The following is a 19,231-nucleotide window of genomic DNA, read 5'->3' on the forward strand; positions in this document are numbered from 1 at the left end:
CTTTTTGTGTATACTTGCAATGTCGTAGAGTCATAGTTTAACAATCGAAGATCGATCGATAAGTCGAACGTTCGGTAGTAATTGTAGAATCGTTCGTTAGTCGAATATCAATTGACATACTTTACCTTTTAGGTATTAGGATAAATAATGATAAGTCGAATATCCTTCAACTGACCGTAGCCAAATCAGTATGTCTAGTTATTTGATAAATGATGACAAGCTGAATATCTTTCGACTGACCGTAATCAAGTTGGTATAGTTCCAACTTGATCTGGATCATATTGGTATAGTATTCTGCTTAGTTAAAACTAAGTCGACATAAATAGTTGTTCGACTAGAGTCGACTTTTACAGTGAAAAGTTGAGATATAGTCGGTATCGAGATATAGTCGGTATATTGACTTTTACAATGAAAATCGATATATAGTTGTTGTGTCGATTTTTACAGTAGAAAATCAAAATATAGTCGATAAAACTTGACCATCTATTTATTAGTCTAATATCACTTTATAGTTGGTCGAAACTTTCGTGATTCTAAAATTCAATATTTTATTCTGAACACTGTACATATGAACAACTTTATTGATAATACATCTTTAAGTTGTCAGCATTTCACGTTCGAGGAATAGTTATTTCTTTAAGAGTTTTCAGCTGATATATGTCTCGATTATTCTGTAGGATCATTCCCAATTCGAAGATAATTTTTCTTGATCGAAAGGTTTTGAGACTTTTATTTTTTTTAGGATCAAGTCTCCTAGACAGAAAACCTTCGGTTTAACTTTTGCATTATAGTATCAGGCTACTCTTCGTCGATATACTGCCATCCGAATTTGAGCTTGCTATCGGACTTATGAAAGTAGGTCTAGATTGGCTCTCTGATATTCTGAATTGTTTGGCTCACTGTATTGTTCTACCCTTACTGATGGTAATCCGATTTGAAACGGAATCATCATTTTTGTTCCATAAGCTAGATTGAATGGCGATTCTTCTATTGGTATGCGAGTTATTCGGTATACCCACAGGATCGGATATAATTCTTCCATCCAAAGGTTTTTAGCTTTATTCAGTCCGATTTTGAGTCTATACAAGATTGTTTGGTTTATCATTTTCACTTCACCGTTGGATTGTAAATGGCCGATTGATGTGAGTTGGTGCGTAATATAAAATTTTGTACAGAATTTTTTAAAATTCTGATTGTCGAACTGTCGATCATTATCGATGATGATAGTATATGGTAGACTGAATCTGCATATGATAACTTTTGAATGAAGTTTTTCATCTTACTTTCAGTCATCTGTACCAGAGATTGGGCTTCCTCCCATTTGGTGAAGTAATCAATGACAACCACTATAAATTTTCTCTAGCCAGATACCGAAGGAAAATGATCGAGTACGTAAATTCTCTATTGTGCGAAAAACTATGATGCAATAATTGATGTCAACTGACTAGCCGGTTGATGCTGTATATTTGTATATTTTTGATATGGTTCACATCTCCGAATAAGTTCAGCTGTATCTTTCTTCATGGTGGGCCAATAATATCCTTGTCGTAGGATTTTATAAGTTAGAGATTTGTCCTCCAAGTGATTTTCATAAATTCCTTCATGAGCTTCTCTGAGTGTATAGTCGGTATCTGTCAGTCCCAAACACTTCAGTAAGGAAAGAGAGAACGATTTTTTATAAAGCTAGCCATTCATCATAATATATTGTGAGGTCATCCATCGGAGTCGTTTGGCTTTTGAGGGATCCGTAGGTAAAGTTCATCAGTTAAGTACTGGATGATCGGATCCATCCAGTTTGATTCATCATTAATTTCTAGCACTTCTTTGACTTTATTAATACTCGGCTGTTCAAGACATTCGATGAATGTCTGATCCAGCAGTTGAAAGAAGTAGTTGCAAGTCAGAAAAGTGCATCGGTCTGAGTATTTTTTGTACTTGGAATGTGAAAGATCTCAAAATATTTTAGAGTCGACATAAGATCTTTTATTTTCTGAAGATACTTCATCATAACAGGATCTCAGATCTCAAACTCGCCCTTAATCTATCCAGCAATTAGCTATGAGTTGGTGAAGACCTTCAGGCTATCAATGTCAAGCTCCTTGGCAATCTTTAAGCCGACTAAGAGCTTCATATTCGGCTTAATTATTTGAAGATTTGAAGTTAAATCGAAGGACGTATTCGGTTACAATTCCTTCAGAATTGGCGAGGATGAGTCCGACTCTACTACCTGGTGCGTTGGATGCTCCATCAATGTACAGCACCCACATCAATGTCAAGTCAGGCTCAGAGACTTCAACTTATTTTATTTCATCCTCTGAATTATTATCAAGTATAGTACACTTGGCAACGAAGTCGATCAAAACTTGCACCTTCATTGATGGACGAGGACGATATTGAATATTAAATTCACTGAGCTTTATTGTCCACTTTGCTATTTGACCTGAAGTATCAAGTCGGTGTAAAATTATTTTCAACGGCTGGTCTGTCAAGATGACAATGGGATGCGTTTGAAAGTACGGACGAAGTTGTTGTGATGATATGATTAGAGCGTAGATCATTTTCTCCACTCTTGAATATCTTACTTCGATATTATGAAGTACCTTACTAGTGTAGTAAATCGATCATTGAATTCAATTTTTATCTTTTTGGATGAGTACCGAACTAACTATCTCCGTTAAAGTTGTCAAGTAAAGATACAAAGTTTCTCTGATCTTTGATTTTGTAAGCAATGGTGGAGATGCCAGATATCTTTTGAGATCTTTAAAGGACTATCGGTACTCGTTTGACCATGAGAAGTCTTTTGCTTATCTCAAAATTTTAAAAAAAAATAAGCATCTTTCTATCGACCTTGTGATGAATCCGTTGAGTACAGCGATTCTTCCATTAAGCTGTTGTATCTCTTTCTTAGAGCTTGGATGCTTCATATTGATGATAGCCTTTATTTTCTCGAGATTAGCTTCGATTCCTCATTGTAATATAAGAAATTCAAGAAACTTCTCAGAAGTTATTCCGAATGCACATTTAGTCGGATTCAACTTTATCTGATGTCGTCGAAGTATGCTGAAGGCTTCTTCTAGATCTCAAACATGATCAGTAGTTTGAAAATTTTTCACCTGCATGTCGTCCATATAGATTTCTATATTTCATCCAACTTGTGCCTTGAAGATTTTATTAACTAGCCATTGATATGTGGCTCCAGTATTTTTGAAACCAAATGGTATAACTTTATAACAGTAGATATCTTTGTCAGTTATAAAGGTTGTATGCTCTTCATCTTCAGGTACCATCTAGATCTGATTATATCCTCCGAAGGCATCCATGAAGCTCAAGAGTTGGTGTCTCAAAGTTGCATCAATTAATTGATCTATCTTCGGCAAGGGAAAACTATCCTTCAGATAAGCTTCATTCAGATTCATATAGTCGATGCAGATTCTCCACTTTTCATTGATTTTTTTTACCATCATGACATCGACAAGCCAATCGAAAAAATTTGCTTCTCTTATAAAACCAGCTGCGAGGAGCTTGTTGACTTCTTTGTCGATGATCTTCTGCCTTTCAGGAGCAAAATATCGTTTCTTCTATCTCACCGGCTTAACCTTTGGATCAATGTTTAGTCGGTGGATTATTATCTTCGGAGAAATGCCTGGCATATCCATTGCTGATAAAGCAAAAATATCGATGTTTACACTCAGTAGATTTATTAGTTGCTGTTGCTCTGGATCAGACAGCTGCGATCTAATTTGGATCGTCTTCTCAAGATCTTCTTCTTTTAGTGAGATAGAAACCAGTTGTTCGGTTGTTCACCCCTCTCTTCATTTTCTCTTTGGTCTAATTTATCAACGGATAAAGAGTCTTTAGGTTAATTATTCTGTGTGGAGATTAGGAAGTAGCGTCGAGCAAGTTATTGATCCCACGCATCTCTCCGACTCTATTCTTTGTCAGAAATCGGACTAACAAATGATTTGTCGAAACTACTACTCTCAGGGCATTAAGTCCAGATCATCCGAGTATGGTATTATAAGTCGAAGGAACTCGGACAACTATGAATGTCAAGAGAACAGTACCCTATTATGGTTCAGTTTTTGTGATTAATAGAAGAGTGATTTCTCCCTCCATAGTAATTTCTTCAGTGAAACTGACTAATGACGTTAAGACTCTTCTAAGTTGATCAGTCGGTAGTTGCATTCGAGAGAAAGTCGAGTAAAACAGAACGTCTGTTGAGTTTTCATTATCTATTAATTTTTTTTTACATCATAATTTGCTATCGTTGTCGAAATAATGATAGCATCATCATGGAGAGTTTGTATTCTCCGAATATCTTCTTCCGAAAAAGTAATTACATTGTCAAGTTATCATTTCTTTACCGACTCTTTTTTAAAAGTTGCCCCCTAGTTCTTCGATCTCCCGGAGATCATGTTGATTATTCCCACCGTTGATCGATTGTTATTGTCTCCTCAATTTGTGACTGAGGTTGTCGGTCGGTAGAAGGTTGAGTTGGTTGATCTCATCGAAACTTCTCAAGATAGTCTCATCGAATCAGGACCTCTATCTCATCCCTGAGCTGGATGTACTGTTCGATATCGTGATCGTGATCATGATAGAACCGGCAGTACTTCTATCATGACTCCTTGATGGTGCTTTCATTGATGGAGGTGTCGTAGATATTCTGCTCCTTCGATTTTTATCAGAATCTGTGTACGAGAAGCAGAAAGAAGAGTATAGAAGTTATACCTGTCATAATTATTCGGCTTCAGACTCCATCGTCGAGGTGAAATTCGTTTATTGGTAGTTGGCGGACTTGATTAGATCGGAGCTCCACCCTTCTTCTGTTTCTTCTTCTGACCTTTTTCTTCCTCTGGTGTCGGTCATAAGCAGCTTCATCTGCATGAATGTACTTATACGTGCACTCTAAAAATTTGACATAGGTCCAAGGGAGAGTCTTGTCTAGAGAGTAGGTGAATCTGGATCTCTTCAGACCACTCTTCATGGCCGATATAGTCATGTTTTTGTTGAGATCCCTGACCTCAAGTGTGACCGTATTAAAACGAGTCATAAAGTCTCTCAATGTCTCTGTCTCACCTTGCTTAATAAAGAAGAGACTATCTAATGTCGGTGGCACCCTTCGGTTAGTGCTGAAGTAGGTCACGAAAGAATACTCGAACTGCTTGAAGGAGTTGATGCTTCCCGACTAAAATCTAGAATATCAGGTTCGAGCAGCTTTCCAAATGGTTGTCGAAAAGTTGATGCATAAAAGAGCGTCAATTGTCTTCTGGATCATCATGAGAGCTTTATAGCTCTTCAAATGGTCAATCAGATCGGTGGAGCCGTCATATGGCTCCATCTGGGACATCTTGAATTGAGATGGAATCGGTTCGTCTAAGATGCGTTGAGAGAGAGACTGAGTAGTGTGGAAGTCGTAGTCATTGAAAGACTTCTGACCTTCCACCTGAAGTCGGACAAGCTGACAATCAATCTTTTTGAACTTGCATTCATAGTTGTCAAGCTGTCGTTGCTGGAAAAAATCATGGGTAGAATCTCCGAAAGAACTTGAAGATGGAGAAACAGAAGGTGTTCTCGGCCTCTTTTCTTTCTTGATGCTATGTATATGGGAAGGAGAGAGAGAATACCGTGAATGATGGGTTGCACGATAGAAGTGCTGAGAACGTGAGGGACAGTCTCAATGAGAATGCTGAGATGGTCGCCGCTTGGGAGATGAAGAAGGTGAGTGCCGTGGAGGACGGCGGCTGTGCCTAGATGGCATGGAATGAGCCACCGGCTCCTCCACCGACGACTGTTGCTACTGTTGTATTTGTTACTGTTGGAGGCTCTGAACCGTCTTCGTTAATACTTTCATTTGCTGCATGAGTACAGCAATCTGTGTATCCGTAGTGACCACAGAACGTGAATAACTGGGCTCTGCCAATGGAGGTGGGGAAGGAATATCTTTCCAGCGAAAAGACTGCCTCACAGATCCAGTTGATTGCTGAGCTCTGATTTTTGCCATTATTGCTAATAGTCTCCCTCTACCTGGTGCGTCAATCTATTGCGGCCAATCCCATGTAGCGTCCGTCGTCCGTAAAGAGCACCTGCAAAAAAAATCCATACTGATCGAAATTTTATCCGACGGGGACTCTCTGATGCTTAAATCAGTGGGGTGTTGGTGAACAGTAGATAAATAATATTTGAAATGGTAGAATGTCAGTCCAAAATTGTTTTACTAATGCTGTTCATTTACCTCCCTTTTATAGATGATTCAGATGTAACTGTCGAGTATATGGTCTCGCTTTTTATTAGACCATGATCATGGAGTTAATGAGCTGTTTATACCCATTGATGGTCGTGACATGTAGTCGATAACCATTCATAACGGTTAGATATGTGGGCTCCACATATTCCGACATTATGTGATCATGGGGTGCCATTGATCACATTCTGGCATTCTGCGTTGGTAGTTTCAGATAAGCCGACTGTACGTCAGTAATAGCAGTCAGTCGATCATATGTCGATAGTCATAGAGATCTAAATGATCATTGATCGGTAACTTTGATATACTGATATCATCGGTCGGAGACTAAGAGTCGTCGTAGTTGTCTATTGATAGCTGGTAATAGCTAACTATCGGTCGGCCAACCAACTGTTAGTCGGAGTATTGTATTCATAAGATCGATATGGAATCATAATCGGGGGTCGGTTGAATTGTCCCAATAAAAATGATGGCGGAACACTTGAGATTCCCCCTTAATGTTAGGATGCATGGTTCGCATAGTTGCACAGTAATCCTACCTTTATCTCCATCATCTTTTATATATACATATATATATATATATATATTAAAATGAAAGTTTTGCCCTAATAAAGCCTCCTTCCGCCGTATATACATATCAGCATTTATTTTTATGCGAAAGTTTTGAAATTTATAATATAAATAATCTCTTCACCATCTGGCTCCATTAAGCCTTATACAAAGCCTAATCTCTTCTATTTATTCCACTAATTGATTGCAAAATAAAACCTCTCAAACAATCAGGGCTCTTATTAATTGCTGAACATATCAGCATTTACTTTTATGTGGATGTTTTGAAATTTATAATATAAAAACTTTTTCACCATCCGGCTCCATTAAGCCAAGCCTAAACCTCCTATTTATTGCACTAATTTATTGCAAAATGAAACCTCTCAAACAGGGGCTCTCATTTTTTTTTTTTTTGCTAAAAAAAAATGAGAGTTAGAAGGGACGATCTGATGCATCTACCTCTTCTAGGCGTGACCTCCAACTCCCGCTGGAGAATGTTTGATTCAGGACCGACTTTGAGTGAATAAAATATTTTCTCCACCATATGTGCGAATCCAATAGGTGAGTATATCATCCCAGTATTATTGAAAGCCAACGGATCATATGCCATTTTCAGACGTTGTGTCCAGACCGTCAGATACGCTCAGGGGCTCTCATTAATTGCGAAGTAAAATCTCTCAAACCACATAAAATTTCAAAGAGGATGACATAATGCGGTCAAAAAAAAAAATAAAAATAGAGTTTAAGAACAAGTTAGAGCAAGACGAGTAGTTTGATATCTAATCAAAAAAATAGAACAAGAAGAAATTTTTGGGGCAAAAAGTTCCAAAGAGGATGACACAATGCGGTAAAAAAAATAAGAAATAAAAATAGAGTTTAAAAAGTTAAAGCAAGATGAGTAGTTTGATATCTGGTCAAAACAAATAATATATGGAGAAATTTTTGGGGCAAACACTACTTTTCAGAACCAATCCGAGATGCCCAATGATGAGTTGAAGGAGGAAGGAGTCGGCCACGACTACAGACATGTGCTCCACTGCAGAGTAGTAGCTACTGTGTAATGAATGGTGGATGGCACATCCATGGCCACCCTCTCCCTCTCTATCTTACAGCTTGCCAACCACCCCACCCTTTGACGCACTTGGCTTTGTCGCACGTTCATTTCCCGCCCTTTCAAAATTTCAATCGGGTACACAAAGTCGATTTTCCATCGCAGTCTCATCCTAATATCAGAGATACGGGTTTAATAATTTATGAGTATATTAGATAATTATAATTGAAATTAGACCTTCCATTTCCATAGGCCAATTATTTCAATGCATTGATGAATGGAGCCTATAGAAAAGAGATAAGATAATTGATATTGTGCACCACTATGTGATATAATCCGTTGGCAAAGGAGACAAGTAACCTTCGGCAGCATCGCTACACAATTGGAAATGGCCAAATTACATGGCCCCGTCGGTGCTTCATGTTCAAATCTCATGCGTCATCCATGACCTAACACCGAGTACAAACAGGGCCATGTAAAAATTTCTCGTAGTGCTAAGACCTTGGCCACAAACCATTTTGCGTGGGTGTCGTATCCTCTGCTTGCTTGACGAAGGCACTGGGTTTGGATTTCACAGTAATATGCTTCGGGATTGTCGAATAATCACAGGGTGGCGCTTGTAGCCCTTGTGATGTTAGACTATGAAGTTACCTCGTTGAAATAATTAACCATCAGAAATAAGTGGCATGACTTGCCAAAATTGGTCTCTCATCGATATTAACCTTCTGTTACCGGTCCAATTTCATCTATCAGCGGACTAGAAATTTGGCAGATGCTCATTGTCTTGTACCATTAAATGAACCCCCACCGCTGCTCGTTATCAGCTACCGGCTCTGTCCCTTTTTTTCTCAGAAAGGGTGGGGAATGCCGTTGACCTTTAATTTGCAGGGGCCAAAGAATGACGGTAGCTAAAGAAGCTAGAAAGCTCTCCTCTTCCTTGGCGGCACTTTCCATACTTTTTGTGCTGCTGCTAACAGTTTATTCATGTCCTTCTCCTGCGTCGGCTCTGAACACCATCACCCATCTTCCAGGATTTCATGGAACCCTGCCCTTCTATTTGGAAACCGGGTGAGCTTTCCATAATTTTAATTGGTGCACGGCTGGTGCTTCGCAGTTATCGAAAAATTTAGGAAAGTTGTGCTTCTACTTTGCGTGTTTTAGATACGTGAAGGTGGATGAAGTGAATGATGCGCAGCTTTTCTACTACTTCATAAAGTCTGAGAGGAAGCCGGAGGAGGACCCTCTAATGGTGTGGCTGACAGGAGGCCCGGGCTGCTCGGCGTTCTCAGGATTGGTGTTTGAGATTGGTAAGGTTCTTTTAGTTTTAGCGATCATCATCCAAGTCGATGAATTCTGTTCAATAGTCGCTATGCTGCTTAGAAGTGTTGAGTTCACTTTGATCGCCTATTACATTGGTTAGAAGTGTTTAAATATGGATTGAACAGCTGCAGGAACAGACTTGAGGACCATAGGGTCAAGTAAGAAAATTATCATAATGGAAGTGGGGAATTCAAATCATGTCATGGATGATGCTGTTACTGCCTTGTCACACATGACTCTGTGAACGAGATGGAAGAAATATTAGCCATTAGCAGAAGTCCGTTGACATGAGGAGTTTGAGTGTAGCCATAAATTCTAGTGTATAGCAGATATATCCTTTATGAATTGATCTAGGTAAAATGCGCCGATAAAGCAAAATGTAAGCTACTAGCCATTAAGTGATTGTTTTTGGGTGAGATTGTTTAGTCACTGCACCATTGCGCTTTATCTATAGGTGCAAGTGAAAGAGTTGAAGATTGCTTGATTGTCAAAAAAAGAAAACTACTGTTAAAAAAATAAAAAAAAAAAGATGATGTGAGCTGAGTATTATGGGTTTGCTTTGAGATTGCTGGGTTATGACTTAGATATCATATATTTAAAACATGAAACTGATCTCTTTGTAATGGTGCATATGATCCAACCTTTCTCTCAAACCGAGTTTTGTGCACTAAAGTATCCTTTTTCTTTTCTTCAAAAAATGAATCTTCGTGGAATGCTATGTTGGCTCTATTGTGATGTAGATATTATAGATGTAAAGTATAGAAATAGCCTCTTCATATGTGGAGCTATATATATCTTGGCTCTTCTTAAACCCTACAATGATAGGAGTCTCAATCATTTCTTCCTGCTGGAAAAAGGAAAAAGAGAGATGACAGGGTAAGCTTCTGTCATTCTGTGGAATGGGATAATCCTACAACAAGCTAGCATGTTACGACTTGAGCACAATTTATAATCCTATAACAAGCTTCCAGCAAAGTTACACAGCACACAAACTTTGCTTATGTGACATTCGCAATGAAATTAAGATACAATCTGTGCAGCCATACCTAACCTGACCCAATTTAAATTATCTCACTGGATTTTTTGATTTTGTGAAACTTGGTGGTTCATAAAAACAAGTTGTTGAGACGAAGCATCTTCCTCTCTACGTACGTATTTGGAGAACCGCACACTTGCTTTTTAAATAGGCCAAGTAGGGATCCTCTGCTTTTAGGGCAAAACAGGGGCGGTTCGATATTGAAGGAGTCTTGTATTAGACAAGGATCCACTAATGCTCGATCATGGATCATCCTGCAAGGAAGCGAGTCTCCGATCATGTCGCATGACACCTACATAAGCTGCAATGGGTCATCAACTCCGCAATGTAAGCATTGGAGGATTGATGTCATTTGTACCTCTCTCTAATCTTGCAGGCCCTCTAAAATTTGATGTTGCCGGCTACACTGAAGGCCTACCAACCTTGGTCTACAACCCGTATTCTTGGACTAAGGTCTGATCTCTTTCTCTCTCTCTCTCTCTCCTCCCCTCTCTCTCTCTGAGCTTTGGTGGGTCTTCAGGTGTGCAACATCATCTTTCTCGATTCGCCGGTGGGAACTGGATTCTCCTATTCGAGTGTGGAGAAAAGCTACGAGACGGGAGACACCAAAGCGGCCCAACAAGTCCACACTTTCCTCAGAAAGGTGGGAGCTTTTGCTATTTCTTTCAGTTTATTGAATTCGGATGTTTAAGATGTTCAGGAGGAGATTAGTGCGATTGATTTACGAGCACCCGAGTTGTCATGCAGTGGCTTATTGATCACCCGGAGTTCCTTTCCAATCCACTCTACATCGGTGGAGATTCCTATTCTGGTATTGTTGTGCCTGTTGTTGCTCAAGAAATAGCAAAAGGTAATTTCTTGAAAACAGTTGTTTATTGGATGATTGATTAATTTTCTTAAGTCAGATGTGATAACAATCCAACAATCTCCGTTATAAGATTGGTAATCAAAAGATACAATGATTATTGGGAGGGAAAAAAGCTTTCACTCCTTTAAGCCTTTCTTACAAGCGAAAATAGCGGCATACATTCAATATTGCATCAAATCATTTGTCCATGTTTATAGATTCTTCGAGGTTTTCGGGACATAAATGCAAAGGGACTTGAAGAACAACGTCTGGATATTGAATAGTGGAAACTAATTAGCGCATAATGTGGATAATTTATGATGGTCAACAATTTAAGAATTACTAAGCAGGTCATATTCAATCATGGATATCATAACTTTTTAAAGTTCTCTCTCTCTCTCTCTCTCATTTTAAGTCAGAAGGAGACTAATGTGCATTAGCAACATTAGTCATCGATTTTATTAAGCCGAATCAAACTTAAGTACAAGAGTAATGATAATTACAAGAGGTGAAGGAACTACAGCCGGAACAAAAGAAGAGAAAAGAAGTTTTTGCAGTCCAGGAGTACATCTGGGGTTTAGACAGGAGACACTGACAGAATTTACAGAACTTTAAAGTTTTCCGAATTCTTCCCGAAGTACTGTTAAACACTGATAAATTTGATGTATTCATACATTAATATGCATTTATGACTTTAAGGTTTGTTGTGTTACAGGTGATCGAGATGGAGATGAACTGCTTTACAATCTCAAGGTTGGTGGGTCTTACCAAAAAATATACCTAAGTGTGTGTGTGCATTCATAAACAAAATATAATTGACTTCTTCCTCTATATCTTTCCCGACCTATTGGCAACATCAGTTATATTTTCTTTGCCTTTGTCAGAAAGTATAGGAACTGCAATCTAAGAAAGCTACAAGTAAACGGTGACAGGTTCAGGATCTAGCGGCATATATAGCTGTTTGGATGTTCTTTGGAAATTAAATGAACAAATTATTCTCAAAATAACATCCGTTAGCATGTACTTTATTAATTACCCTCTCTCTCTCTCTCTCTCTCGCTTTACATACATACTGAAGTTGAGACATTCAGGGCTAAAATGACATTGAGATAATAGCAAGGCTTATTTTAAAAATTATCTGAATGGTTGTTGGGAGTAAGATCCATACTCCTTTCTTAGATGGTCAACTCAGTAACAAACATTTGGGGATAGGCAAGACTTCACAATTATTTGATCATGATTCCACTGCTTTATACAGAATTATGCAAAGCCTTTTCATCATCACTGCTGATAAAGAATGTTTATAATGGTTAAATCTAACTGTATTTTGACCTAGGAAGCACGGATACTTCAACATGGCTGCCATACCTGTGTCGGATATGTTTCCAACACGGATACGCCGGGGATATATTGCGATACGTATCCACCGCGTGTCCGGCTGTTTTTTCTCTCTTTTCTAGTTTTTTCGGTGTTGGATATGGCTGGGTACAACTGGGATACGGCTGACTTTTGATGTATGGCTGGGTACAGCTGTTTTTCCTCTCTTTTTTAGTTTTTATGTTCATCTTTTAGGATTTTTGCTTGTAAGAACTATGCATTAATGATTTTTATTTTTCAAACATAGGTGCTCTAGAGCTATGATTTGTGTTTATATATTAAATTTATCTTGAATATTTATGTTTTTATATTAATATTATATTAATTCTATATTTTTTAATATACCATATCCCAGCCATATCATATCCTATATTTTAAGAATTTGTCGTATCTCCATATCCGTATAGTACTATATCCGTATCCCGTATCGTATTTGTGCTTCCTAGATTTTGACCTTAAACTGCATGTTGTTTCCATGGTGGTATATAGAAGAAACCTTTCGCACATTACCAAAGAGGTGAACTTAGTTTTGACCACTAAAGAACAACCTTTTCATTGACATGTGGTGTTTTCCACTTTTCCAAATTAATTAGATATTGCACAGCAAAGTAGCTCATTATTTCTTTCTTGTACAACATGGACCAATCCATCACAGATAAGACATAGTGATTACCAATCCTGCAACATAATCATAGTTTTGATAAAACAAAGAAGTGGTTTTTTGATGAACTTTAAAATGTAATAATAAAATGTTAATAATCATTATTTTGGAATTTCCATTAGTAACATATGTCAAAAATTTTTGGTGAGCTCGATCCAATGTGAATGATCCATAGGGGCATGACCACTAACAACAATCACAATTTGTTTGATGTTCTTGTACAGGGATCATTGTTACACGCTGTAGGCCTTTCTTTTCTGCTGTGGCTGTTCTTGTTATTGCTTCTTCGATGCATACCATTTTGCTTGCTGATTTTGAGATCTTCTGTACCATAAGAAGGAAAAAAAATATTCACATCTATTTCCTATGCCTGTAATCTTGCTTATAGTAACTTATCTTTATGTGCTTGTAAACTTCTTTTCTGGATATGGTTCCAGGGTTATCTGGTTGGCAACCCGGTAACAGATGAGAAGTTTGATAATGGGGCATTTGTCCCATATGCTCATGGGATGGGACTTATATCTGACGAACTTTATGAGGTGAAAAAATTTATCCAAACATTTTCCTAGATTATGTCAAACTCTTTATGCTTTCCTTGTGAACACTTAACATCATCAACAACTTGAGCAATCAGAATCCATGTTAAGGAATCCATTACTGAGGTATGTCAGATGCATCACACAAAGCATTCCTTGTTTTATTTATTTATTTATTTATTTATTTTGTTTTTATTAGCATTAAATTGGAGATGAAAAGAAGCCATATGATATAAATAAGTTGTTGGAAGGCAAGTATTACATCATAGAGATTGTTCAATAAATAGATAAACCTCTTTTGTAAGATATCTGATGATAATCTCTCTTGTACCATGTCTGTAGACATGTCTGTTAGTTTATATCATTGATTTTCATTAAATTCTCTCTTTTATATTGATTCTAGCTAATTTTCATTTTATTGATAATTTATAGTAAAATTCTTTTATTATTTTATGTTTGATTTGCAGAATTTTAAACATCATGCTGACCTTATATGGTCAAAGTAGCATCCAGAAAGCAACCACTGAAAGAGCACCATAATTATTGCATATGAATTTCATCATAGATAATGCTACTTTGAAGTTGTGTACATGTCCCAGCTTTGCCACAACAATAATAGTAATTTGGGAAAACTTTTGTCACAGATATTATATAATATCCAAGCCTAATGTTTTTGAGTTGTTTGCACTATGACTTCTTATTATGAAGAACTGCATTTATATTACTTAGTTTTGGGAGAAAGCATATAATATTTAATTTTGTACTATTTCTTTCTTTTAGTCAACCAAGAAAAGTTGTGGAGGAGAATATGCTAGTCCCAGAAATGAACAATGTGCAAATTATCTGCAGTCTATAAATGAGGTGGGTGTGCTATTCACTCTTAAAGGTAAAACATCTGTTTTGACCTCTTTAACTGGAAAAGGGTTTTTGGATACATGCAGTGTATTGAGGGAATAAACGAAGGCCAAATTTTGGAGCCAGTGTGCTTTTTCGTGAGCCCAAAGCCCCACATAGTTGCTGCATATAGCAGGAGATTGCTTAAAGAGGATATTAAAGAGTTTTCTTTATTAAAATCTGACCTTCCTTTGGAGTGTAGAGTAAATCCCCAACCCTTGAAGTCTCCAACACAAACTAACACATGCACCAACACTTTCAGATGCTATTGAGTGTCGTAATATGTATTCTCTAAACTCTTCTATCAATGTGCTCAAATGTATTAGCATCTTAAAATGCATTTACACTTTCAAAGGTACTTCTTATCACTGCTCTCAGGTTGAAATTTGATCATTGTTTGAAACTTAAGTTTAGAATCTTGCTATGTGAAAATACTGGTTCATCTGATTTGCTTATGGCCGGTCAAGTAATATCTTACACCTAAATTATCTTCATGTACGAGTGCTTGTACATGCATCTATGTTGGTTCATGTGTAACATAACTGCTGATGTTTATGCATTTATGTGTGCTTGCTTGTGCATTCTGATATGTGCAGCATGTGCAGCTGTGCAGGTGTTTATCTCTGTACTAATGTGTATGTGCTTGTTAATTAGTGCAAACGGACCTCCGCATATGCACTTAGATTTTCCCCTATTAGCTTTTATACATGCTAAATCATGTAAAGATTGTCCAGTTGCATAAAATTTGAAATTGTTGATGCATTTCTTGGACAAGTAATCTCACTGTTTCTAGCCATTTATTTTGTTTTAGAGTTCTGGATACTTGCTCTCCTACTTCTGGGCAGACAATGATACTGTTAGAGAGGTTCTCAATATTCATAAGGTATTATAGGTATTAGACCTGATTATCTTCACTTCTGAGCTGTTTTTTTCTTATGTAGTGAGATTACCAGTGTAAGTAACATGGAATCTCGTTGCGCATGTTATGTATGTATGCTATACAAATTTAACATTCTAAGGGTAGTAATAAGACAAAGTTTGCTAAATTTATTAATGGGATATTTCTGCATTGTAATCTGTGAAATGTACTTGATCTGTGTACTAATCCTTCCATTTTTAAAAGCATATCATTGCATAGAAGTCTGTCAAATGTACTTGATCTGTGCATTAATCCTTTCATTTATGAAGAATTTCTTAACAGTCCCTGAAAAAATTTGGTCCACTACATAGAGTCTTTGAAGTCTAGTTAACCACAGATAGAGCAGACATTTGTGGAATATGCGCTAATTGATGTTCAAGTTATTAGCTGTCCAAAATATCTTGACCATGTTAACCTTAAATTATGTACATCTTTTTGCAATGAGTCCCTAAAATCTTTGGGACTGACATATTAATCCCTCAATTCTTTTAAAATGTGCATATCAAATTATTAGTGGTTGTGATTTAACGTAGAAGCTGTCTAGAGGAATGAAGGATGAGAGACAGTTACAACTTAATTTCATATTAATCCCTCAATTCTTTTTTCGTTTTTTTTCTTTATATTTCTTGGAAGGGGTGTGATGGAGGAAATAATGAGGTGAGAGAAACTCTAGGCCTAAAATCCCAAAATCTGACTGACTAAATTTCGTAGTTCTCCCCTATCCCCCCATAGGTCATATTACAACTCAGGCAACCCTTAACCACAAAAAGTGGTTAGACTAGGCAAGGACTTACATATGTCTTGACAGGTATAACTTTTAGAGACTAATTTGCAATTTTGAAGAATATGAGGAATCGATGAGCAAATAATAGGATTTCAGGGTTCATTTGCTTGGATAGTGTTGCATTAGGGGCTACCAGCATAATATATTTATCTTTACCAATCAGATAAATATGTTCTGTTTTTGAATTACCAAAGGATGTGTCTGAATTCTTTGTCAAGGAACTGAATAAGATTAAATAGTATACTAGTATGGAAACCGATCAATTAGGTTACGATGCAACACCGGTAAATCAGTTTTCTCTTAGTAGTTATGAGAATACAAGAAATACATATGATATAGAGCTCTTTCTTTTTAGAAGCACATTTTAATATTTGCTTGCACACTAGCACAATGATTCCCTTCAATAGTCTCAGTCAAATGCGGCTTCTTTGCGAGTTACCATGGAATGTCATCCTATTATTTGTTACATAGCTTTGCTCATGGTGTTATAATTCAATCAAGCAAATTAAATTTATTCTTGTTGAGATGCTAGTGATGTAAAATGGAGTGAAAATGCATATTTTTGATGATGCCAAACAGGGGACAGTGCAACATTGGCAGAGATGCAACTATGGTCTACCTTATGCACACGATATCCCAAGTTCTCTGAAGTTTCATCTAAATCTGACCAGCAGAGGTTACCGAGCATTGGTATACAGGTGAAGTCCCTACACCTTTTGCATTAGATATTTTAATTTTACCTGCTATACTAAATTTTCTATTTTTCCGTGCCAAAATGTTATTATTTGATGCTGCTTTTCTTGCGCAGTGGTGATCACGACATGGTTGTACCCTTTTTGGGCACGCAAGCATGGATTAGGTCTCTCAACTTCTCCATCGTGGATGACTGGCGGTCATGGTCTGCAGATGGGCAAGTTGCAGGGTGATCTCTTGTTGCACAATTCATCTCAAGCACTAACCAATTTCATTAGGAAGCTTCACATTGTAGTTTTTAAAACATGCGATTATAAGTCTCGACATTCACTTCTCAGGTTCACGAGAACTTACTCAAATAACCTAACATTTGCAACTGTGAAGGTAAACAGAAAATTTCCTCCCGATGGTAGGAGATCATAAGGGACTTTATTCATATAATGATGTTTTATCCACCGTTTTTTTTTTTTGTCCTTGTAGGGTGGGGGACACACAGCTCCAGAATACCGGCCAAAAGAATGCTTGGTTATGCTTCAAAGGTGGCTATCTGGTGCCCCTCTGTAACATAATTATCCTCCTTAATTGAGTTGCGAGTATTGGCCCCAAAATCAGTAACCTGATTGAGAATGCTTGGGGTGAACTGATGTTCTCTATGATAAAATGTACTTATAAGAAGTCCCAAATTTAGAGAGAAGAGCTACCAATATTCTAGAGTAATTCATCTACAAAATTATAAATCCTAAAATGTACATCAGTTTTGTTGTATCTCCATTGTTTTCTAAAGGAAAGGCTGCTAGCCAAGGATCATAGAACCATCCTAAACCATCTAGTTTGAGGCATACTGAATCGTATTGGTGGCAGATCGGGATGATTTTAGCAATCAAAACAATAAACTAGTGAATGAAGGAGAGATGGAGAGAGAAATAAAAGAAGGGAGGGAGAGAGAAAAGGGGAGGGGAGAGAATGAGAGATGGGGGGGGGGGGTGTGAAGGAGAGGGTCTTTGATGGCCACCAGAGGGCTATCGAAGCTATGGCGTTGCTACAGAGCCTGTTGGAGAGCCGGAGAGACTCCATCCTCTTTATGATCCAAAAAGAGGCTTTGGCTCCCATTTCGTTTTACAGTTTGCCATTTTGGAAATTCTTTGTGCACCATGAGTGGTGTAGAAAATTCAATGTAAAGCATACCGTTTTATGTGGTTGATCCATGAAGCTATCGCTTATCGATGCACATTTAATGTTTATAGTATCGTATTTTTGTTTGAAAATTTTGAATGACGAAAATATCTCTTCATATTATGACATCTTGCGTGCAAGATGTCATAATTCTTGATAGTTGCATTGTGGTCCTGCATTTATCTCCATCATTTCTTTTAGATAGTGATGTTTCTATTTCCATTTTCTTTTGCATGTCAACAAACTGCCCCTATCCCTGCCTTAGAAGATAAATGAACTTGAATGGCTAAGTTGCATCTATGAGATGCCATATGAAAGGTACATTCCAAGCAATATAAAATACCATTGGAAGCTTACAAGTGAAGGTTACCGAGCTTTAGTTTACAGATGAAATTCTCAATTTCCACATCTTATTACTCAGTTGTTTCTATAAATTTATGATGTAACTTACTGTCAGGCTTTGTCTCATGTTTTAATTTCTTTATAGCGGGGACAATGACTTGGCTATACCTTTTTTGGGAACCAAGAAATGTATTAAATCTCTCAATTACATCGTGGATGACTGGCGGTCATGGCATGGGGATGGCCAAGTTGCTGGGTGAGCTCCTTACTGGAGGTGGAGTCAGCTGTAGATATGAATAATACAAATAGGAGCTTCTAAAATATCTAACCCAGTATTCTCTTGTTACTTTTTCAGACATACAAGAATACACTCCAAAATATCTAACATTCGTAACAGTAAAGATAAGATGTTATCTTCCTCAAATATTATTAGGAGAGGACTTCTTAAGCAAGTCAGTTTTCTATTATGTATGCAGGGTGCAGGACACAGCTCCGGAGCATCGGCCTAATGAATGTTTAGCGCGCTACGTTTAAAATATGGATAAATTACAAGCCAATACGAATTTAAAGCATCCTTTGAAGCTGAAATCTGAACAAGCTTGCAAATTGCTGGATCAATTGCAATATCAGATTAATCTGTGCATCCATGAAGAAAGGGACAGGCTAGACTTGAGCATTATTTGGTGGTTGGCTTTTATTTTATATTGTAAATCTATCCACAAATTTATGGCAATTAAGAAGTATGGAGTTTGTTTCTTCCCCCCTGACCCACTTGGCGCTGCCTATGTTGCACTGCCCTCTGAAA

At 37.4% G+C, this 19,231-nt stretch overlaps 1 protein-coding gene across 1 annotated transcript; it reads left to right on the forward strand.

Annotated features, from left to right (window-relative positions):
* The first annotated feature begins 8,635 nt into the window (after positions 1-8,635).
* Positions 8,636-19,193, forward strand: LOC105055845 (serine carboxypeptidase-like 18). The gene is made up of 16 exons (XM_073247395.1): positions 8,636-8,912; positions 9,006-9,151; positions 10,577-10,653; positions 10,721-10,843; positions 10,948-11,050; positions 11,763-11,800; positions 13,523-13,624; positions 14,402-14,482; positions 14,563-14,718; positions 15,327-15,398; positions 16,798-16,916; positions 17,027-17,140; positions 17,250-17,295; positions 17,392-17,450; positions 18,572-18,682; positions 18,782-19,193. Exons 1-16 carry the CDS (start codon positions 8,743-8,745, stop codon positions 18,933-18,935), a joined length of 1,671 nt encoding a protein of 556 aa, XP_073103496.1. The 5' UTR covers positions 8,636-8,742; the 3' UTR covers positions 18,936-19,193.
* Positions 19,194-19,231: the final 38 nt, after the last annotated feature.

The sequence above is a fragment of the Elaeis guineensis genome, chromosome 13 (assembly GCF_000442705.2).
Source record: "Elaeis guineensis isolate ETL-2024a chromosome 13, EG11, whole genome shotgun sequence".
Taxonomy (NCBI): Eukaryota; Viridiplantae; Streptophyta; class Magnoliopsida; order Arecales; family Arecaceae; genus Elaeis; species Elaeis guineensis.

Excerpts from the sequence above, each read along its gene's own strand:
- LOC105055845 (XM_073247395.1), top strand. The coding sequence starts at position 8,743 with ATGACGGTAGCTAAAGAAGCTAGAAAGCTCTCCTCTTCCTTGGCGGCA. Across the intron at positions 14,719-15,326 it reads ACCTTCCTTTGGAGTGTAGA|AGTTCTGGATACTTGCTCTC; the intron begins GTAAATCCCCAA and ends ATTTTGTTTTAG. Across the intron at positions 16,917-17,026 it reads TACCGAGCATTGGTATACAG|TGGTGATCACGACATGGTTG; the intron begins GTGAAGTCCCTA and ends TTTCTTGCGCAG.